At 42.8% G+C, this 22,569-nt stretch overlaps 3 protein-coding genes and 1 long non-coding RNA gene across 7 annotated transcripts in view; 1 reads left to right on the plus strand and 3 right to left on the minus strand.

Moving 5' to 3' along the window:
- Window positions 1-1,378: 1,378 nt before the first annotated feature.
- LOC306817253 (rap1 GTPase-GDP dissociation stimulator 1-A) lies at window positions 1,379-6,924 on the minus strand. 2 transcript variants are annotated; one of them, XM_079333995.1, is made up of 6 exons: window positions 6,692-6,924; window positions 5,952-6,456; window positions 4,623-4,730; window positions 3,681-3,803; window positions 3,390-3,515; window positions 1,379-3,205 (listed from the first exon to the last, which is right to left on the minus strand). In XM_079333995.1, the coding sequence occupies exons 2-6, from the start codon at window positions 6,043-6,045 to the stop codon at window positions 2,733-2,735; spliced, it is 924 nt and encodes a 307-aa protein (XP_079190121.1). In that variant the 5' UTR covers window positions 6,046-6,456; window positions 6,692-6,924; the 3' UTR covers window positions 1,379-2,732. The 2 variants fall into 2 exon arrangements, with proteins under 2 accessions (XP_079190121.1, XP_079190120.1); XM_079333994.1 differs by having other exon boundaries at window positions 5,952-6,924.
- An 842-nt stretch (window positions 6,925-7,766) lies between these two features.
- LOC306817255 lies at window positions 7,767-8,496 on the plus strand. Its single transcript, XR_013778001.1, has 2 exons — window positions 7,767-8,038; window positions 8,082-8,496. It is a non-coding gene; the product is annotated as an uncharacterized lncRNA (long non-coding RNA).
- Window positions 8,497-8,562: 66 nt separating this feature from the next.
- Window positions 8,563-12,099, minus strand: LOC306817250 (uncharacterized protein). Of its 3 annotated transcripts, none has more exons than XM_079333990.1 (6): window positions 11,819-12,099; window positions 10,764-10,817; window positions 10,153-10,679; window positions 9,410-9,610; window positions 9,202-9,331; window positions 8,563-9,104 (listed from the first exon to the last, which is right to left on the minus strand). In XM_079333990.1, exons 3-6 carry the CDS (start codon window positions 10,556-10,558, stop codon window positions 8,639-8,641), a joined length of 1,203 nt encoding a protein of 400 aa, XP_079190116.1. In that variant the 5' UTR covers window positions 10,559-10,679; window positions 10,764-10,817; window positions 11,819-12,099; the 3' UTR covers window positions 8,563-8,638. The 3 variants fall into 3 exon arrangements, with proteins under 3 accessions (XP_079190116.1, XP_079190117.1, XP_079190115.1); XM_079333991.1 differs by having other exon boundaries at window positions 10,153-10,471; window positions 10,561-10,817; window positions 11,819-12,097; XM_079333989.1 differs by having other exon boundaries at window positions 10,153-10,817.
- Window positions 12,100-12,358: 259 nt separating this feature from the next.
- The window catches only part of kif19 (kinesin family member 19), a 31,688-nt gene continuing 21,477 nt past the window's right edge, over window positions 12,359-22,569 (minus strand). Inside the window, exons 7-21 of the mRNA XM_079333612.1 lie at window positions 20,819-20,944; window positions 20,545-20,739; window positions 18,067-18,213; window positions 17,849-17,971; window positions 17,461-17,617; window positions 17,157-17,331; window positions 16,757-16,955; window positions 16,388-16,658; window positions 15,550-15,674; window positions 15,302-15,465; window positions 15,107-15,212; window positions 14,540-14,663; window positions 14,062-14,453; window positions 13,461-13,629; window positions 12,359-13,358 (exon numbers count right to left, since the gene is read on the minus strand). Of these exons, the coding sequence (XP_079189738.1) occupies window positions 13,231-13,358; window positions 13,461-13,629; window positions 14,062-14,453; window positions 14,540-14,663; window positions 15,107-15,212; window positions 15,302-15,465; window positions 15,550-15,674; window positions 16,388-16,658; window positions 16,757-16,955; window positions 17,157-17,331; window positions 17,461-17,617; window positions 17,849-17,971; window positions 18,067-18,213; window positions 20,545-20,739; window positions 20,819-20,944 (2,601 nt within the window). The 3' untranslated portion in view covers window positions 12,359-13,230. The remainder of the gene's footprint in view (window positions 13,359-13,460; window positions 13,630-14,061; window positions 14,454-14,539; window positions 14,664-15,106; window positions 15,213-15,301; window positions 15,466-15,549; window positions 15,675-16,387; window positions 16,659-16,756; window positions 16,956-17,156; window positions 17,332-17,460; window positions 17,618-17,848; window positions 17,972-18,066; window positions 18,214-20,544; window positions 20,740-20,818; window positions 20,945-22,569) is intronic.

Below are 22,569 nucleotides of genomic sequence, written 5' to 3' on the forward strand. Positions count from 1 at the left end.
GCATGGGCAGCGCGTGACTCGACTTTATGGCCATCATCTTTTTATTAGGAGAAAAGGGCACAGCCAAGTAAACATGTTAAAGTTTTGTCATTTTTATTGGAAGAGCCGGGTGGTTTTTACAAGACTTTTTGCAGACAGAGGCCAAAAGAACTTATTGTTTAAAGACTGACAGACAAAGTGAAAATATCTGGACATGTGGTGCAAGGACATTTTATGAAAAAAACAAAAAAACAAACAAAGGATGAAACTTTGAGAAAAAGTCAATTTACATTTTCACGCAGTGAGTATTAACAAGGACGTTTTTTTTAAACAGGGAAGTATTATTTGTGCTCAACAAACCTTTGAGCTCTGCCTTAACAAGATTCTCACTTCTGGTCACCGTTTCCAGGCCGACTTACAGAAATAAACCTCACCAACTCAAGTGAGTGTTTTTGTACCATTCATTTATCGGCATCACAGACACATACGTTTCATAAGTAGAAGAAAATGGCCAATTTTAGATTCACAAATGCATTACTCACCTCATTCAAAGCCAATATATATAACTGCTGCCTTTAAGGTGGCTTACCATTTTTTATCACTTACAGAAGTGCAGAACACCAGAGGACAATCCGGTTAATCAGAAACAGGTAAGAGTGCCTCTTGTCAACCAGTAAATAATACTAAAGCCTCTTCTCGATCACATGAAATATTTAAGTGGCTCCGGAGAAATAAAGTTAGGATTGATTAGAGGACGACGCCTCGAGCTGAATGGAACCAATAAGAGAGGTAATTAGAGGAAGAGAAATGAAAAACGAGGAGGATACTCTTTTGTCTATCTTGTATTTAACATATAAAGAGTCAAAGGGTAAGAACTCTGTTTAAGTCAACATGCTTCGACCAACCTTTTTAATATCCAACAGTAAACCGATCAGTTAAACTATCTTTGAATATTCGCTGACATGTTAAAGCTTGTTCTGTCCACGTGTGGGCTTGTGCACAAAGCGCACAAAGTCACAATCTGGGGTTGTAAGTCTTTAATGTCACCTTGTACAAAGATTACAGAGGTTTTACAAAACACATCACTGCCATCTAGTGTTGAACTGGAGTAATTAAGGTGGTTCAGCAGACAACGTGTGTGTGTGTGTGTGTGTGTGTGTGTGTGTGTGTAAGTGAAAATAAGACATTTAGGATGTGTTCGCATGTTTGTCACGTGAAGCACATTTAATAATGAATTAGTTAAAGAGGTTAAATCTCCCTCTAACCTTCAGATTTCCCTGGAGCTAAATAAAACCAATTAAACCAGTTTACAGGGCCCAGTTACAGAAGACAGAACTGTGGTGGAGATCAGCAGTTCCAGAAGTCAGGGTAGGAGACGTAAAAAAACAAAAAACAAATGTAAAATCATTAAAAATGATTGTATTTCTAAATATGCAGAGAAGCTCAAATACAAACGAACCATTAAGAGAGAATAAATATAAATAATATGTAAAAATACTTTTAAAAAACAGTTTGCACATGATGAAAAACGTGAAGGTGTTTTCTACCCTTTACACATAAAGATGAACACAACTGTGTCTACATATTTTAAACTACTTGGTGCGAATGTCTAAAAATGGAAATGACTTGTATTCTGCTTCTAGTCTTTCTTACAATCAAATACGAAATGAAAAGCTTGGGAACAATCTGCTCTGAAGTGCTGCTCGTCAATGGGCAAGGCACGCAACCGCTTGAGGTCCCGGACCACTTCGGGGTACCTGAGGGCTGAAAAACATCAAACCACAGCAGTAGCTCAAAATGCGCACATTTTGCAATGACAGTGGAAAACTTCCCTAAAGGGGCCGAATCTGACAGCACTCACCCTCATTGCCCTGCTTAGCATATCATGTATTAGTCTTGACAAAATGTTTGTCACTGAAAATAACTGGAAGAGGAAAAACACTGGCACACTGATAATTCGGCCCTTCATTAATTAATTCATTATTTTTTGCCGAGAGCCCGGCAGATTTTAAAATTGCCACTGCATGTGTTAAGTGTTAATAAACGTTTATTAAAATCTTTGTCAGTGTTCGTGAAAGGCATTTGTGATCTTAAAGGAACAGAATATGAATACAGTTATTATCACACTGAGTTGCTCTAAGACTGTCGGGGATAACGGATATGTTTAACTAGAAAGCATCGATTACACTCTGGGAAATCAAAGGTAATAAAAACTGATGAAAGACTGGTGGATTTATTATTTAAGGGAACTGTCAGATAAATAAAGCCCAGTGTTCAATATAGTTTGGAAAAGCTGAATTTCCAGTAATGGAATCCGCTGCGCTGCTTTGAAGAAAAGCACACGATCAATACTGCTGCCAAGGTTGATGCTTCAAGCACTTGTGAACGAATCGACACTAATGACATCATCATGGCATTTATATTTAAGGTTGTCATGTTTATTCTCAATGATTTATAATATGTTCCTGTAACCCTCTTTCACTTAAAGCTAAAAATGTGGCGAGTATTTCAAGGCCCATGATACCTGGATCTATGAAATGATCTGTGAATGACTGTTGGTGTGGTTGTAAAAATCCTTTGTTAGAATAAAACTGTCCTTTTCTAACAGAGTAAAAAAATGGAAACACACCTTAAACACAAGCACAAGATATAAGAAGATACACAAGAGGCATGTGGGGACATTTGTAGTTTAACGTGTGCACGTACCCATCACAGTTGTGTTTATAGCAGCCATGTTTGCAGAGGTTGAACTGTCAGAGTAAAGTGTGAAACACGCGAGACCTCAGGCTTTCAGTGCGAGGAACTTTCTTCACAGAACACTTGATCACCTTGTACAGATTGGAGAAGCTCCCCAGGCCGGAGAAAAAGAACCACCTGGCTCCCCGCTTGTTACCGTGAAGGCTCCAGAAAGAGGAGGAGCAGCGCTGGATTACCTCGATTTTGACCGCGTATTGACCCGGCGCCCACTGAGACACGCACACCAAAATCCTGGAGGAGGCGAAACCACATGTGTGAGGAGAGACGCCGTGGTAAACGCACTCCCCAGGCTGCATGGACGCACCCCTCTCCCACACCATCCCGGCCTCCTCTGCCACTCCCATGCCACTGACGTTGCACAGGGCCTGAAGGCACGCCTCCTCTAGGGCCTCCTTATCGGGGAAACGGAGCAGAATGGCGACAAGACGAGGAACCACTCCTCGACGTAGCAGCAGCTCCTGCAGCTTAGCTGGAGAAGAAACAAAAAGATGTTAATGGTGTTGAATGCATCAATAGGTTTTTTTTTATTGGACTGGAAGAAAACAACTGAGACCTTATGACAAAAACCTCTCCCTTACAACAAGCAGGACTAATTTAATCTAATGTATGTTGGTTCACATTCAAAATAATTGTAATGGGTTCACTTTACTTACAGCTGTCATAAGACATGCGTGAGACTGCTCTTGCAGCGTAGATCAGAACCTCTTGGTCTGGACTGGTTAGCAAAGACAGAAGAGCCGTGCCCAAACCGGCGTCGCCAAAACCTTTACGAATAACAGCTGCCAGAAAACACACCGTTAAATGAATGAACTTTTTCAGCGCAAAGAAACTCTTTATAACAACTTTAGAAAATCAGTCATCTTTATTGAATCATAAAATACATACACATATTTGAAGATGATATCATGATGATTCATCAATATCTATAAGGGTGAATAACTTACATTCCTTGGCGAGTTCAGCCACCAGTTTGGCCGTCAGTACTGTGAGTGGCCCCCTGCTCCTCAGAGACAGGGCCAGAATCGGCAGGATGCCACTGATCACCACCTGCTCAGCAGCGCCTCTATCTGGACACATGTGGAATGACACATGTTAATAAAACAGTGACATCAATTCAAGACATTTGATATTTATAAATCATTTTATCCACAAACAAGAAATCACATTTTAACAGTAAATCCAGATATGTGGCCCCCTATTGGGCCTTTTAAGTACTGCATCATTTACTTTAATAAAATACTATAATGTAATTTTGCTGCACAAATAAAAATTTGAATTTATTAATTTTCTGCTTTATAAGTTCAGAGTCAGAGAAACACTTGGTTCCTGTATTAAACTGTATTAATGGTTGAGCAGAATGATCCTGAATTGTATATTTAGCGTGATTCAGTCTTTGCTTTTTACAAGATCTCTCTCTAAACCTTCTTTACCTAACCTGCCTCCTGTATCCCGTCGCTCTCTCACAAGGAGACACAAATGCAGCTTAGCCGTCTACGAAGGACTTACCTCTTGACACATACCTGATCCCTTCACAGCCCCCCACCCCCCGCGTTATAATGCAGGTTTTATCGTTTAAAATGAGGAGCCATTTAAATATGCTGCAATAACAGAGCGTACTGTAAGAGGCATGATGTCTTAAGACACACTTGTATGGAAACATAAATATTTAAATAGCATGTGCCAGCAGGGCAGTTAATTTGCAGTTCAAATCACATCAAGTAAAAACCCACTATGACATAAAGTATCTCCCATTAACATCTTATTGTACCATAAATAAAAGGCTTTTAATGTCAAATAGTTGTATTAAAGGTGACTAAAGGATAATATGGCCTGAAGGACTCCAGTTAGACATGAGATATCTTATAGAGGAGTTGAAAGGCACTCACTCCTCTCCTTAATGTTTGTCAGCACTGTGTTCAGATGTGGTTTAAGTTCGTCCTCAATCAGTTCCAAACCAAGGACTCTGATGGCACCCAGTGCAGTGTTCAGGTTATCTGTTTGAGAAATGTGGGGGAAAAAACACAGAGATGTTAGGAGTTGTACATTGGGTACAAATAAACCCAGAAAGTAAGGATGCTTTATGTTCTTAGGAAATATAAAAATCCTTTTAGTTTAGCGAAGAAACTCTGTTGAAAAAGCAGGAGGACATTTTGAACTGAAGTGTTAACTCTTCCAAGCCTACATTAAGGTAAATATTTTGATTAAACGCAGAAAGATAACTTACGCCGAGACTACTTTCAGTAAATCATCATGTTAAGACAGTATAGACTGTATAAAACATGGACATAGTCTCAGTGACATCATTGGTTTTAAAACACATTTTGAAGCCCATCAATGGCAGTTGACATATTGGAAATGTGGTCTCAAACGTTCTTTCAATCAACCTGTTAACATGCATAGAGGTGGAGCTGTTTATTCATGACACTACGTCGAGGGAGTAAGCAAGCTAAACTTTGCTCCAGACCACAAATGTATGATACTGCCAACCTGCCAAGCTCAATGGAAGAGCTTGGGTCATCATCACACTGTGCAGATCGTTGGATTTGTCCTTGGTTTGCCAACTGACACAAACTGATTAATAGCCGAGGTCAATGTTTTACCTGCTTTTGACTTAAGCCAATCGCACCAAATTAACTTAAGGGAGACATTTAACAGGGTGGTTATACCTGTAGTTTCCCATTTGCTACAAGTCTTGACATCACATAGAACCATTTTGAAAACGTTGCTGTACTATTTAGACACCTTTTAGTTCCCCATGTTGCTGATTTCTTTAAGGTTGCTTTTTACCTTTTAGGTAAGAACAAAGGAAATGTAAGAAATCCAAAACAATCGATAATGCATTGAAAATGTTAAGTTACAAAATCGAAGTACACATTTTCAATATAAGGGATAACAGTCTTGTTCTGGTATTATGCACAAATTAACAGCTCAAAAATCACAAGTTGAATCTCTTCAGCTGTTTCAAAAGTGTACAATTAAGGCATTTTCCCTTCATCAAAACTGTCGCCTGAGGAACTTTCAAAACAAGACAGTTGACGTTTGGCCTGTCTACTTAAGCTGCTCAGTAGCCAACAGTGTTCCCATGTGAGGACATGCAGCAATGCTAAAACTTAGTGGTTCAATGAATAATTAGAAGTACAACAACAATAACTACAAAGTAAAAATGTAATAATTACCACATTATAAGACACCAATCATAACTTTTATCCTCTTACCGTTGGGTTGGTAGGGTTCCAGTCGTCCAGATTTGTGTTTTTTCCTTTGTGAATGTGCGTAGGTGTATATGAGAGGCACATTCGGGTGTCCCATTCTGCCCGTCTCCACACAGCTGGTGGTGAAACTTCGTCAGGGAAACATCTTCATGCAAAATACACAAAATTTCTCTCAACTCGCCCCAAATTTCTTGAGTCATTAGCCTTAGTTTTTCAAAGTCGTTCTTCAACCGCAAACCGTTTTAAGTCCACTAATGTATCCCAGATCCATCCTGCACTATTATCTTTTTTTTTGGCAAGAAAAAAACTGTTGTCCGTCTACGCAGGTCTTTCTAACTTGTGCTCCAGCTGGCTCTCGTGTCTCCTCTCAAAGGGTTAATAATCCTTGCTAAAGCTGTTCTCCCTCTCTCTCCACTGCACGTGTGCATGTGCGTAGTAAAGGTATTACTTCTTGGCTGACTCTGCTCAAAGCACTCGAATGTTCCACAATTCACCTCTGAGAAAATCCCTGTCAAAACAACAACACAGACCGATGAGCATCTGGCACACGCACTGTAGTCAAGTGTTTCATTATAAAGCATTTTCGCTAAATGTGGAGCAGTGTTTATCTTTGTGCTGTAAATTATATCAATCTCAATGTCATCGTGATATTCTAAATAGCCAAAAGTGATCTAGTTTTAACTGATCAGAAAAACAACAAGCTAACAAAGAAAAAAATCCATTGAATTTAAAGAGACACGCACATCAAAACGGAGCGTTCTGAGAGGGTTTGTTTATACAGGGTCACAAACCTCTTCTGGTTCTTGATTCATGTTAGATTTGGACCAAAGCACATTACAGACATTTTTATTCAGAGAACATGGCACTGTTTGAAAAGGTGGAGAAGGGAGATAATATGGCCTCTTTAAAGACATGGTTTTATTTTAAATTGTTCATAATAATGGGTAAAATACGCTTCTTTAAATCAAGCATCTCATGACCCCCCCTGCTTAGTGTCTTGGAACACCCCCCCCCCCCCGAGGGTCCTAACCCTCCCTTTGGGAAACACTGACCTAGAACACACAAAAACTGAGTCAAAACAGTTTTGAAAATGACATCTTTATATTTCACTCATCTCACGAGGCTCAAGACAAGACAGACTTCTGACAACAATCTAGTACAGAACAACGTTCAGATGGAAACCTATGTGTGAGTAAATATATAGGAACACCACCAAAAATATAAACTAGACCTCTGATATAATCTGTTCTACATTATTGTCCTGTGTAGGACAAATGTGTGTTTGAGTTCATATAGACAACGGTGAGGGTTTGTGGGACAGCTGAAAACAGTGTAGAAAAATATATGGTTGAGTTAGACGACATTCAACATGAAACCTGCTTCTAGAGAAAAGGGATTCAGGGAAAGGGAATTTGTATAGTGTAAGAGACTGGATTGCTTTCTTGCCAGGCTCAGAGACAGCATAGATACCACTCTTCTGTCAATACAGTAAATCCTGCAGCAGCTTGCTTTACTTACCATACACTAGAAGACAGAAGAAAAACTTGAGAAACACTCTGAGGATTAAAGCCTCACATCCTGTCGCATCACAAGACATGAATCTCAGATTATAAAGTTCTGCAAAGACTGGGTGTTTCAGGTTTGTCTTTCTGCAAATCCACAGCTGGATTCACAGCTGCACTTCTGTGTGTGGTGATTAACTGGTAGGTCATCCAGTGTTGAGTAAAATGAACTTAGAAAAGCATTACAAGCTAGCAAAGGCTTTCCTTTCTGTCAACCTTAAGCTTTCATTCCTCTGTCTAACTTGATCCAGTCTCCTACATCCTCCTCCTTCAGAGGGATCTCACTCAACGTTGATGAAAATCTTTGAACTCATTATATAAACTTTTTGGGAATTGTAGATTTTGGCGACCCCGGTGGACAAAGAAGGAACTCTTCTAACAAAAACTCGCTGCTCTCCTTTAAATGTCAAATGTATCACTGATGCATCTCATGTGGCACAGTCATCTCTCTAATCTTCAGTTCCACTTCTTTGGTTGAGCTTTGCTTGATGCCAGTTAAAAAAGCTAAGAACGTGACAGCTTATCAAAGTCGCTTCGCTCCTCGTACACAGAGCCGGTGGTGGAGAATTAGGTCGATCCAGTTGAGAAAGTTTCAAGGTGTGAAGACGCTACCGTCCATAAAAAAAAACCTAATTTCACACGGAGAGATGACTCTTGTTAAACAAGCTGTCAGGGCAGAATGCTGGTAATCACCTCGTCTGTCATCAACCACTGGAAGCTGTTTGAGACATTGCGAAAACTTCCTCCATCTTCTTCCTGATAGTTTTGTAGTTCATAAAAGAGAGTTTTCATTCTAGTCTGTTTCCTGATAGTCTGAAAGCTCCTCAGTACAGCTGTAACTACAGTGTTTGCATGAGCTAAAACTTCAACACCATAAACAAAACTAAATGGGAGGGATGACCATATTGCACTGAAACTCTAGTGAATCTCTTATCCGTCATTACATACTGTAACACAAATACAGTTTTCACTGTATTTAGATAAAAGTCTGTTTCCTCCTGTGATGAGGCTCTAATATGCAACATAGTCCATTGATCCTGTAGTCACACAAGTCTTTTTAAAAAGAGTAGCGACCGGCTGAGTCGTGTCCTTGTCGCTTTAATTAGGACCATGATTGGTGGCCAGGTATCAAACAGTTCCAGTTGTATTGAGCCCAGTGGAGACGGCTTCATATCCAACAGAAACCAGAGTGAGGACATTACTCTCCGCGTCATCCGGCTTACACTGCTCTGTATGTGTTTCCACAACACCGGTGGATCCGGTTTCCTGTCGTATCTTCTTCCTGACTCTGCGTGCTTTACCTTTTGAAACCTTTCCCTGTGCTTTGACCCCACCGGACACTTTGTGAGGCTTCTCGCCGTCATTCAAACGAGTTTTGCGGTGCCGCCTTCGGATGCGCCGCATCGGCGGACCCGAGTCGGCCGGGTCTGACGCTGCTGCGCCGGACAGGATCCGGATCTGCTGATCTATCACCATGACGACCATGTCCAGTGCGACGTCCAACATTCCCAGACCGAGGCCATGAGTGACGTTATCAAACGCACCACTGTTCACGGGGTCCTTGAAACATTTCCTCATATCCTCAAGGTGGTTTCTAAGAGAAAAGAAGACAGTGATTATCACTCTTTATATGTGTTTAGAAAGATGCAGATCTTAAAGGTCATGATACAACTAGTTCCTGCATTACTTACTTAGTTTCAATAATTTTAGACCAGTGCTGAACTGTATTTATCTCAGGAATGAGCTGTTTCGCCATGTTGCCATAGTCAATGTAGTCATGGGCAAAATCTTTCAGATCGTCGCACAGAGCTCCAGTGTCGCCTTAAACACACAAACGATAAGCAGTTAGTTCATCTCTCTTTTACTTCATCACATCAGAACACGGCATGACTCGATCACCTTCTGTGAGTTTGGAGAAAGACGAGGACACAGAGGTGGTCGTGCTCGGCGTCAGGCCGAGGACACTGAGCGACTCCAGGAGAGTTTTCTTGCTGGCCGGGCCTCTGCTGACCCGAGTGTAGGCCGCCAGGGAGCGCAGGGACATCTTCTCCGGAGCCTGGAGCCGCCGTTTGATCTCATCGTACGAGATGAGATACTTCCCTACGATGAGAGAAAGATACAAACATACGGCTGTGATAGAATTCAGTTGTATTTCATCAGGTCTGATACATAAACTAACTTATCTATGAAATTTGTTTTACTTATTTGGATCTATTTTTTCTTTATTAAGACGCAGATTTTTCCATTTCTTGGCATCCATATACTAATTTTCCATCAAACATAATCCTTTCTTAAATTCCTATAATCACTCCCAACCATGAAGCACTAGACCCCCAGTCAGCAGGTTTGATAGGTTGCTGCTTTGTTTCCGTTTAAACTGTGTCATATCCAACACTATTTTAAATTTTTGGGAATTCCTGAATTTCCCTCGGGATCAATAAAGTATCTATCTATCTATCTATCTATCTATCTATCTATCTATCTATCTATCTATCTATCTATCTGCTACCACTGTAAATGCCTTTCAGTTAAGGTCCCTCCCAAGCTTCCTGGTTCCTGGTTGCAGATTTAATTGCACTGTGCTCGCTGTTTAACGGTACCTTTACTGTATGTCTTAATGTGATACAAACGATAAGACTTACTTGCTTTGGATCCTTTCATGTTTGGATCCAGGAGTGAGGACACCTCCGCAAAAGGCATCTGTGTAGCCGACTCTGTAGTTGCGTTCGAGTTTGGTGGGGGTTCGTGATTCTGAGACACATTCTCGATCTGTTCTGGGGCAGAAACCTGCATCTGGCTCTGAATATGGGCGTGCATGTGAGTCTGTATGGTTTGCATTTCCACCTGGTTGTGGTCCAGCTGTGCCTGTCCTTGCGATTGCGGGATGATTAGTGTGTTTTCAGATAACGTCTGAAGGCCCATGCTGCCTTGCGCAGCACCTCCTGTTTGATCTGAAGACACCTGAAAGATGCCCATTACAGGTTTGACCACAGTGAAAACCATGTTCCCCTGGGCATCCAGACCCACCACCCTGGTTGAAGGGTCCATACCTTCTCTTAAAGTTCACCTGTCCAGCTGAGGGAGGAGGCTTTAATAATCAGGTCAGGTTACCTCAGAGGCCCATGACCGTACACTCCTCTTTTCTTAAATGGTTTTGCCTCGAGATGACCTGACAAAGGGAGAATGTAAGATGACTCTCCCTGTTCGCAGTGAAGGTAAAACACCCCACACTGCCACTGTTAGAACAGCTCACCTTCTTTGTATAGGCTCATAATGAGACATGGCAACAGCACAGAAGAAGTTCATTCTGAAAGAAAGATGAAAAAAAGCAGTCTTCTTAACACTTTAAGACATTTAAACATGTTTAAAAATCTATTGACAACATTATTTCAAACTGTATTAAAGATACATTTAAATAATAAGCATTAAAAATATAGAAAAAAGTCGTGAAAATATGTGTACACGTCTTTACGGTCTATGGTACACATATATTAAACATAAAGTGCAAAAAAAATAAATAGATGTCAGTGCTACTGAACTCTTCAGAGCACTACACTTATAACAACATAATGTAGGTAAGGGTAAATAAAGTTTACATTTTTTATTCAAAAATATTGCAAATGCAGGAAGTAACAGACTTCAACAAAACATATGGTTTCATACTCTGGAGCAAACGTGGTTATCATACTGTCAAATGTGCAAAAATATCCGTTTACAATGATGGTAAAAAAAATCTGGTTTCAGAGTTTTAACTATACAATATGCTCCAAAAGAATTTTTTTTTAATGGTCCACTTACATATGTAGGCTTTAAATAAAATGCCTTTCAAAAATGTAGACATCTACTAGGAATTAGTACAATTTATTGATCAGGGTTTTACGTTTGGACAAATTGTAAGAGTTTCTCTTGGATTTCAAGCACCTGTTATATCTCTGTTATACACAACATAACTAGAATCTGTTATATCTCTGTAAACAACTACACTGAAATTAACTTTTATGGCGGGGTAATACTAACTTGAGGAAAATGACATAAATCACCTGTCATTCTGGAGACATGTACTTATTTAACTTCGAGGTTCCTTTTTTGAAGTCTCGCACTTTATTTTAACTACAGTAAATGTGCCAACACTGCTGCTTTTATAATCACAAACATCCATCATGGCTGCCAGGGACGACCGTTGCTAGGTTTTTCAGTACCAGCAGGCCTAACGCCTTTCACAAAAAACGACAGAGGACCACCACGGGACAAGACTAAACTACACCGCTAACCTTGAAGCAACTAGTGACGGGCTAGTCCCCTACTCACCGAATCCCCGTCAGATTTCTTCTAAAAGGACACTGATCCTAGAACGGTGCGTGTCGGAGTCACCGACATTTTTCCTCCTTCACTGCTGCTGCTTCGACGGGTTGCAAATCAGCCTTACTAACACTACCGCAAGAGTGCTCTTATCCCTTTGCTCATTGGCCTATCGACCCGTCACTCAAGCAGGATGAGTGGTGGATTGGTGAAGGAGGTTGCCTGTAGAATACAGGAGACGGGACTTCCGGATAGGCTTGCCCAAACAGGGTCGGGGTGTAATATCATAGACATAATATAACTATAGTTGGTCATAAAGTTTCTGATGAAGTAAAGTACGGCCCCACAATAGTAAGGGCCTTTAAAGTTTTAAACTTAGGTATTTATGGAAGAGAATAAATGGATTTCCAGGTCCTATAAGATAGCTTCACTAACTTAAACAAAAATTAATTTGTTTAAGGATTGTTCTCCAAATGTGTATTCATGCTAAAGCTATTATTACAAGATGATGATTGTATGTGTGCACAGGAAAGGAAAGACACTTTAAACTTATCCTCTTTGAATTTATTTGAGTACAAATAAAAAAAAGTACAAAATAAAGCATAGAAAGTATCAATTATGAAAACAAAGCCAATAAAAACAAAATAAAATAAAAGGCAACAGTTAAATAATTCCTTAAAATACAGCAAGCTAGTCTGGAAAAACAGTACTCTACATCAACGCAAAAAGAAGTGACCATTGACGGTCACGTTTTGGTAGGAAAAGGCATAGACTGGGGCGTGAGAGATGAAAACATTCAGTTTGAATCCAGAATTGCTTGAAAAGTCAAGACAATGGTGAACTTATGCTGAAAAATGTGTGTAGGCTTTAACTGAAAAATAAAAATAAATAAAAAAATACGTTTGACAATAGGCCTTCTTTATATACAGTTTTTACACAGCCATTTGTGTAATATCCTTACTGAGATTTAATGGGAACGCTTTATTAGATACCCCATAAACATCCCCCATGAGCTTCTTTTTTCAGCTTTTCTCTCAGTAACAAACAGTGAAAATGACCAAATTCACGGTAAAGCACAAACATTAGTACCATGTTGCATTCATGGGGAGCTTGACACCATCCTGACTTAACAATAACATAACTCTGCACGACAGCAAGCTAAAGTGGAAACACTGAACAGCACCCAAACACACACTGTACATCTAGCAATCTTGCCTCCTGCTCAGTGTCCACAACAAAGCACAGAGGAGACCTGTGTGGAGCTCTCCGTCTGTTCCCTCTTTATAATTCTGCCTCACAGTCTTGCCTGATCTCAGTCACTGAGGGTTTTGCTGTTCATTTAAATAATGACGACTTTCCCGTGCAAGTTTGGCTAGTGTGGGTATTAAGAGCTGGTGTTGTGGATAAAGGTGTGTCGTGGCTCAGTGTCGGCGTGTGCGCTGGCCCCCAGTGCCTGATGTGGTGATGTAGAGGAGGGGCTGTGGCTGCCGCAGCTGAGGCCCTCGCTTCAGGTTATTCATGTGGGCTGTAGAGGACTCGACATTTGAGCCTGTAAGCAGGGCACAGTGGGAAACACAAAACAAAGATCAACAAAGCAGTCTTTTAAAGAGGAAGGTGACTTATCCAAACAGGCAGCGACAGCTGTGTTTACCTGTATGCTGGCTGAAGTGGGGAGCCCTGACTTTGGCGAGGGGAGGGACGCCTCTGTACTGGGGGCGGAGCATGGGGGCCTGGGGAAGAGTGTTGTTGTGGAGATGGGGGTCTGACGTGCTGTCCAGAGGGCGAAACCTCTGAGCTGTGGTTGTCTTGGTTTGAGGCAGCTGGAAGTGAGACAAGGATGAAACAAGTCAAATATCTCCATGAACAACCCGACAGGTGCCGCTCCGAGTCCTCGGAACCAGTCATCCTTTGTAATACTGCATCCAGGGTTGAACTCACTATACATTGTTAATTGATAGTTTTCATTACAACATTTAGGTTTCCTACTGATACAGCTGGTTCTATGATGAGGAATGTTTTAGGGACTGTAATAAATATGAATAAAGATGCTCATGCCTTTTTTTAATCTCATGAACATTTTATTTTTATTATTTTAATAGATTTAATATAATTGCATTATCATACCTAACCCTATCTTATGGCATTGAGATATTTTAGAGTACATTGATTTGTGAGTCCTGTGTAATGACTTTTTTCAAAGAGGAATACAAAGGAATGTAATAGGCTGATCAATGTTTTTCTAAAATACTCACTGCTTGCCCCGTGACTTCAAAGGAGCGTGAGCGCCTCTTCTTCCGGCGAGCCTCAAAGTCCACATCCCGTGGCGTCTGGTTCTTGTTGCTGACCTGGCGGTTCCGCGGCCGCGTCCAGGTCACCTGAAGGCTGGACCCCTCCCCTGTGCTGCTGGACAGGTTGTCGTCGGAGGTGGCGTGTCTGAGCTCGGGGCTGGGCTGCCGGCCGCGCCGCGCCGGTAGACCTGCAGCCGGGGGAGCCTCGCTCAGAGAGAGGTTGCTCTTCTGCTTCTTGGGGTCCAGAGGAGAGGGAGGGAGGTGCAACCGTAAGGCATCCACCTCCAGGGCTTTGGAGCGTCTACGGGCCGCTTTCACGACAATGTTCTGGACCCCCTTTAGGATCTGCTGACGCTCTTTAGAGAAACAGAGAAATCAAATGTTTCACCCCAAATGTTCCTGCATCATTTTACACAGCTTACTAACACCCGCTCCCTCTTACCGCGTCTTGAAAGAGGGATTTCAGCCCCGGCCTCGCTGCTCTCCGGCGACGAGTCCAGGTGGCTGCTCACACTGTGGCTGAGGTGGCTGTAGCTCAGGGAGCCTTCAGGAGCCAAAGGCTGCAGCTACAAACACACGATGCGAAGTGTTGAACAACTCGAATCAAACATGCACTTTTAGCCTGGTTCCCTTTTCAGCGTCATCGTTATCAGCTTTGTGTCTCTTTATTCAGCACCCAGAGCTTTTCTTAATTCTGAATGGGCCGATTTTAGAGGTAAATCTCAGCTTATATTATTGAAGGCATTGATGAAGGTTGAATGATCTCTTCAACGTTGAAAGCTGAGCTGAATGCAAGCAGCTGAGAGTTACATTAGCTGTTGTTGGAGGGTCTTTTCAGGAGCTGCGTGAGCTGAAAATGAAACGTACCAAAGAGTCTGATTGAGTCATATTGCTTGAAGCGCCTGACGAGACCGCATCGGCTCACAGCATGAGGCTCCCGTCTCTGGAGAGGGTTTTTGAATCAGAATGTACCAGGCGGAAAAAAACAGTCTATTAAAAATGTCCTCACCTCTCTGTTGCCCTTCCCATTGATGTGAATCGGGGGCGGAGTCATCACAGCCGAGTTTTTCATCTGCCGGGCGTGAGGGCTGTTCTTGAAAACCCTGTTACTGTCCCTGCCACGCACACAGAGACAGAACATCTTATTATTGCTGTGAATGGATTCCTGTTTCGTGGAGATCACAAGAACAAGACGTCCTCTTACAGCTCCGGCTCGTGCAGAATGGGCGGTAAAGTGTGTCTGCGGGTTTTGGTTTGGCCTCGTCTGTTATCAGAATACACGTTACGCACGCTCTCCTGGTCCGAGTCCATGTCCTGTGTGTTATCACGACCCTGACCGGGTAGAGTGATCCTGGGTAGAGAGCCCTCCTAAAGAGCAGAGTTCTTATTAGGTATGATGTGTATTAACTTTCACACACTTTTCTGAATGTGTTTGCTCCTGCAGGGTTTTACCTTGATGGTGTGTCTGGTGGTCACTTTGTCCAGGGCCATGGCTCTGTCCAGTTTCCTCTCCTCCAGCTCCCTCATGTACATATCATACAGCTCCTGGAGGTGTGGAGGCACTAACAGGCTGTGATCTGCAACACGAACACACGCACACAAACAAGTCAGTGCAACCAGAAACTCCCTGAGCTAAAGGTAGATGCAGCCTTCAGTCTCATGACTCATCATGGGTGTCATTCCCCAAACTCGCTCCGTCTTTGGTTGAAGTGCTTTTAGTGTGTTTGCTCCATCATCTGGGTCTGAATTGCAGAGCCATCTTAAACTACATCGTTTATTTGGCTTGGCAGATTTAAAAAAAGCACAATAAAGCATCATTTGACGATGAGGATTTGTGTTAATCTGAAGTCCTTTATTAAAATGGAACCCTGAAAAAGAGTTACCATAGGGAGCTATTTAAAGGTCCCATATTACTTTTCTGGTTTTCATGTTTAGGCACATCTCTAAAAATTCAAAGTCTGCAGAAATGCAGCTTCTCCTGCCTCCCCCTGTTAGCAGTAGCAATAGCTGCATGAAACGCTCGGTCCCTCCTTTTTTTGAACATTAGCGGTTCACTAAAGTATTGTGAACATACTTTAGTAGACACATAAATAAATATACGATATATGAACCCCCAACAAGGCATCATATGGGACCTTTAAAGTATTTCACATGTCACCTCAACGACTCATCTGCCATTCTGTATCTCTGCGGCATCTTTGTCACGTCACATCTACACCCTGCCTCCCTCCCAGAGATCAAAAATCCCATCTATATGAACGCATTTGGGTGTAGAATCTGACAGCCTCACCATCAATGAACTGTCTCTGCTGCTGGATGATCTCGTCGCACAGGTGTCTGTGCTGCTCGAAGCGCTGCACCACAAAGTTTTTGTGTCTGATGACGTTGTCCTTGAGCAGCGCGTGAGACTGCATCTCTGCGTTCTCAATCTCCAGCTCGTGGACTTTGCAGAGGAGGCCCAGCACCTCCCGTTGCTCCTCTGAGCTCACCCGCCGAGGGAGCAGCTCCTCCAGTCGCCGCGCACGATCCCTGAGCTCCAGGAATCTGCGCTCGAGCAACGCCTTGACGGTGACAGGAGCAAGGTTTGAGTTTTTACATGCTACAGGGATAAGCTAAAGTATAAAAAAACCACTAAAAAAACTTTGCTCAAGAATCCTACCTTCTGTTTGTTGATTCTTTTCTGTTCAGCCATGAGAGTAACAAGGTTCTCCCGGGCCATCGCCACCTGCTCTGTCTCTGTGCTGTCCGGAGGAGACTCAGGCGAATCGGAGTCCTTCTCGCTGTCGTCCTTGTTGACACTTTCCTTCCTCCTCTCAGCCCGCCACTTCCTCCTGCGCCTACTCTTCTCCTGCTCCCAGCTAGAAGAAGAAATACACAAAGACTTTTAACTCCAAGGATTATTTACCTCGATGGTATGATCAATCCTCTCAGAGTTTCACAAACTAAGAAGTGAATATCGAAGCATTTTGGATCACTGACTGTTATCCAAAGGATCACAGATTACTGTGACTATGCTGTCGGGCAGGAGAGGAAAAGATAGATTTCATGTAAACACTGACTCTGCGATGGTAAGCAGGTGTTTTGAGGTGTCGATCTGGATCTCCATGTTGCTGTTTTCCAGCTCCATCAGGCTCCTCCTGATCTCCATCTGTTGGCGGAAAGCATCCAGGAGCTGCTCCCTCAACTGGTCCATCTCCGCCCGGCTCTGCTGGCTGGAGTGAGCCTGGACCTCGGCTACAAGAGGAGAATAAAGTGAACATTCACTACCTTAAAAAAACCACAACATAAATACTAGGAAGTTGGCTTCTTATGGTAGATTTGATCCATGTACGGGGGGAGGAGGAGGTGTGGATGAAGATTTACCTTGAACGTGTCGGATGTCCGTGCGGTCAGAGTTGAGCTGGCGGCTCGCCTGATCTGCGATCTTCTGCTTGAGCCGCTGGATCTCGCTGCGCAGGTCAGAGATGATGTTTGTGTACTGAGCAATGTGGTACGACACATTGATAAGGTTCTTCTTTACCTGGAGCGCGACGTGACGAGACAGAGGGAAGAGTTTGAAAGCTGCTCAACAAAGCCATCATCAGAGTTTGAACTTTCAGTGCACCTGGATCTGCTTTCAGTAACGACCAAGTCCAATCAGTTTTCAGAATGTAAATTCATATGTCATAATGTATGTCCTCATGATCTATGTCTGTGTAAGATCCAAACAGAGACATAAGAGGCTTTGAGATGAAGTGTGGTCTGAGCTCACCCGTGTACGGATGCTTTTGGCACGGTCAGCATATGTCAGCGTGTTACGAGACTCCTCAAACGCCATGGAGGCGGGGCTAATGTGGGCGATCATGACCGTCCGGCTGTTCCCGCCTAACGAGTCCTGTCGGTCAAATTCATTCGAGTAAAAATAAAGCATGAATTACATCTCCTTCATAAAACACAGAGTGGGTTATGAAATGTGGAGTTTTTTTTCACCTTCAGCAGTCGAGTCAACTTGCTGTCCCGGTAGTTGACGTACTTGTTGCCGTTTTTGTCGCTCAGGGCGTTGATGCAGTTTCCCAAAGCGAGGAGCGAGCGGTTGATGTGAGCCCCCTCTTTTAACCGCTGACCCCGATTCTGAGTCTAAAAACACAAGCAGAAACACGAGTGAGAAAAGTAGTCAACGATGGACAGCTGAGTGGGAGTAAGGAAACGTACAGAACGGGATGGGTCCTTTACACGTTTGAATTTAATTTCTAAATACTTTATTCTAACAGTTCTCCGCTCCTCTTCTGTCTCTATGATTTGTGGCTGACTTGAGGTTTAACTGTGGCCGTCAGTCAGAGCTTGAATACTAAATGTAAAAGAGCGATAATTGAGAGCTGAAACAAGGTGCTTTAAACACCGTGACAGAATATTGAAACTTTGTTACGGCTGCAGCCGTGCCCCCTCGTCTTTGTGCAGTAATGTGAGGCCGTGTGTAGTTGTGCGTGTGCATATAGGCATGTGTGTAATTTACTGCTGGCAGCGTCCACCTGTGCAGAGTCGCCACCTGAGAGGTCTGATTGGTGAGCATACGGCTGAAACTGAGCAGCCAATCAGAGGAGAGCATCGCCATCATCGCAGTCATCAGTCCTCTTTCTGTTTTCTTTATTTATTGATTAACCCAGCACTCTTCTGCCTCACTTTGTTAATGTTTCACACTTTTAATGTTTTTCTTCATAAATAACTTTATTAGAACATCTGTTGTTATGTTACTTCTTCTTTCCCGAATGAGCTGGGTGGTACTCCCCCCCAAAAAAAAACAAAAAAAGAAGACAAAGAAAAAACAATGCACTTGATTTTTTTTAAATTCCAGAGTAGTTGTCAAATGTGTCCAGCAGATGGCGCTGCCACCCCACCTCTGGTCTATTGACGTTTTTCTGAAGTAAATCATCTTGAGCAGACCCCTTTCCCTCCTTAAATGTCACCTGCTGCTTCTCTGTTGGCTCTGTGTTCTGCTGGATTCCTAACGGAGGCCGTGCTCTGTGTTCGCCGTTTATCGCTCATTTCACTGTGAAGCCTTAAAAACGGTCTCCGTGGTAAATAAGTGCTCGTGCTGCATGTTGTTCGTGGCCGTGTTCCCATGGTCAATAACAACGAGCGCTCCACTTTACAGACAGAAAAAGACTCAACTGTCAAAAGTGCTCCAACAATCTGAACAAAGGCTTTTCAAAATGTGCACTTGCCTGATTCTGTTCAAAGCAAAAAGGAAAACAATGGACTCTCATTCACAGTGTGTCTGTTATGAAGCACTGATGTTCTTCACATTAGTATTGACTGAGCCGACTGGAGCCAATGTTCCAAATAGAGCAGCTGACAGCGTGCAGCTAGCTCTGTTGATGAACCATTTAATGGACTATTATAAAACTGCTTTTCATCTTCATGCTTTTCCATTTTAAATGTGTGTTTCTTAGTGAAGGGCCAGCCGTTTGAAACACTTAATATCTCCTGTGGTTTTCTTTTCATTGTTCCTTTTTGTTGTTCTGTAGCTCGTGAAAGGTGAAGTCAACACAATAATTATCAAAACAATAAGTTTGATATGACTGTTTCTTTTTTGATTCTTCAAGAGACGACAAAAAGAGAGAGAGAGACGAAAGTGACAACGCTTTAAAGATGTACTTTCATCTCACCGATTTGGAGCTTATTCTTCCTGTAAAATGGAATTGATTTTATTTTTGTGCTTTTCGTCCCTTTTATTTTTTAGAGATATGACAGTGGATAAGGGTCAGAAACAGGGGGGAGGGAGAGAGAGAGAGAGAGAGAGAGAGAGAGAGAGAGAGAGAGAGAGAGGGGGAATGACATGTGGGAGAGCAGAATGGAAGCTGGAGGACCACAGCCTCCGTACGTTGGCGCCCCTCCACATGATTTTTTGGCTTGCAAAATCCTTCATTCATACAATGACAGGATACAGACTGCCAAACACAAGTGAAGGAGAGTAAGTCGTAACAGAGACATTCAGGTAAAATGAAGCTCCTCTTCTCAATGTCAGTGTCTCACCTTTGACCTCTCTTTTGTGTTGCACAGTGAGATGATCCTGTTTACCAAAAGGTTGCTGTATTTCTGTAATAAGCTGCACAGTGGGCTGTCATAGCAGATGTAAAGAGGCTTTCATTCAAGTCTCAGCATGTTTATGAGAACCTCAATCCTCCGGTCTGTTGTAAAGATTATCTGCCAAGCATCCGCAGTGAGCCGACCTCGGCTGAGAGCAGACACTCACAGAGCAGAGCTTTTCTCAGTCTATTCTATACGCTGAAAAAATTGTATGAAAAAAAGGACATTGACGAGTTAGCCAAGGCTATAAGCCTGAAGGTGAGTTCGGCAGAAAAGAAGTTGACAAATAAAAGATCCACGTGTCAAACTATCAATCAAACGTCATTCCTTCTATTTAAAATAGAGCAGAACAGCTACACACACACACACACACACACACACCTGTGCAGCTCGTTCGGAGCCGGCGAGGTCAATCATGAAGAGGCGTGCGAAGCGGACCTCCTGCAGGACTTCTCGACAGCGGCTCTGCTGCTTGACGGCCACCTGCAGCACGGCGTGGGAGCGAGACGACGTCTGATTGGCAGCTGTCGGCTCCTGCGTGCGCTGTTTGTTGCCCCTCATGAGTAATTCCATGATCTGAACGAAAAAAAAAGGATTTATGACATCACAATCACGTCATTTTTAAACAAGGAAGAAGTCGTGTTTTTGGTCTTACCTCTTGTGCATTGACGGTAGAAACTTCTGTGATGCCGGCAACCTGGATGACACCTTTGGAGTCTTCTCTCAAGTCCAAGAAACCGGACGACGGGTTCAGCAAGTCCCTGATCATCTCGTTGTAGATCTAAAAGACATAGATAGACATTCAAAAACACCAGCAGAAGCTTGTAAACAGAGTAACAGCCTGACAGAAGCAACGTTTCATGTATCGTCTTCATATCCTAAAGTCATGCCATTTGGAGAAGTTGACATGAACCGACTTGGAAACACTTGATGTGCATTCAAAAGGCTCCATTCAGTTTTTCAGGCCACCTACACAGGCCCAAACACGGTACAAAAACAAAGTTCTATATATTTAAGCAACCTGTCATTTAGAAACCACAGCGAGTTGTGTGGTGACGGTGGTCAGCAGGTGTCAGTGCTTCTCTTTCTCTAAAAGGAAACTCAGCAGTTTGGACTTCTCTGGACCCACATCGAAGCTCAGAGCAGGAAGTGACACCTGGAAAAGTGACCACTGGACGACAAACCACACGGAGGTTTGAGACTTAATGACAGTTTTTACTTTTCAAGTGGACTTCCGGCACGGTCCCTGAAAGCTTTTACAAACACTGACAGTGGGATATTAGTTTTTCCATTTTGACTCTTTCATGCCTGGAGAGAGTTTCAACAAGGCTTCTGTGCCTAAACACACGTTCTAACAATTTCTCTTTTGAGTGCAACACTAAGTTCACTGACAATCACGGAAAAAAGTTTATTCCACCTCTGAACTAAAGGAAACTGTCAAATATTGCCATCATCAACTGTACACCGCTGGTCACATCTCCACATTCGCTCGCGGACGGCAGACGCTGCTACGTAAAGTGTCCATCAGGATTGAAGTTCCTGTCATGCAAAACACACTTTACCATGCTGTTTGGAGATTTTCCCTTTATGACATCACAAAGGGCAGTAACCCCTCCCCCAGGTGGGTGACACACAGCTCAGTGTTTGTTCTACCCTCTGAGTCTGCCTTCACCGTTTAAACAATTGGACATGGCTCAAGAAAGCACAAGCCAGCCAAGCCCTTCCAGAGGGGGGGCGTGGTCAGACACAGCTCATTTACATTTAAAGCTACAGACACATTTGAAGGGTGGATTTTGAGCGACATATTTCACAAACATGTTTTGCGGAGCTCTAAAACTTATTTACACTTGTTGACAAAGAGGCTAATATGTGACCTTTCACTAATTCCATCCATTTACATTAACACACTGAGGAGGCTGCAGGAGCTGAGGATCGAACCCTGACCTTCTGATAGACTTCTCTGTTATCTGCATACACGCTTACAAGTCTTCACGTGTTTTTCTTTTTTTTATCATTGATGTTAGTGAACAGGAGCTAAAACTGTTTCTTCTTCCATAAAGGTAAAATGTGACAGTGATAGAAAATGAAGAAGGTGTTGTTTGTGTCTGTGCGTGTGTTTAAGAGATTGCACACACAAGGGAGAGTTTATTTGAAACAGCAAAAGAGCAGATGTGCATCCATCGCTCAGTCAGGCTGTAAAATGGAGTGTAACCTCTTTGTGGCGAGGCGGTGGTGGCAACCGGTTTACTCCTTGGAAACAGCAAACACACATGTCACACTCAGCCTGCTGTCGGGACTCTTCCTGAAGAGTTCAATGCAGGCCGGAGAGCCGCAGCGCTCTTTGATTGGCAATTTAATAGGATAATGTTCCTCCCACCTCCAGCGCCATTAAAGAGTAAGGCTTCA

Source organism: Symphodus melops (genome assembly GCF_947650265.1).
Source record: "Symphodus melops genome assembly, chromosome: 21".
NCBI lineage: Eukaryota > Metazoa > Chordata > Actinopteri > Labriformes > Labridae > Symphodus > Symphodus melops.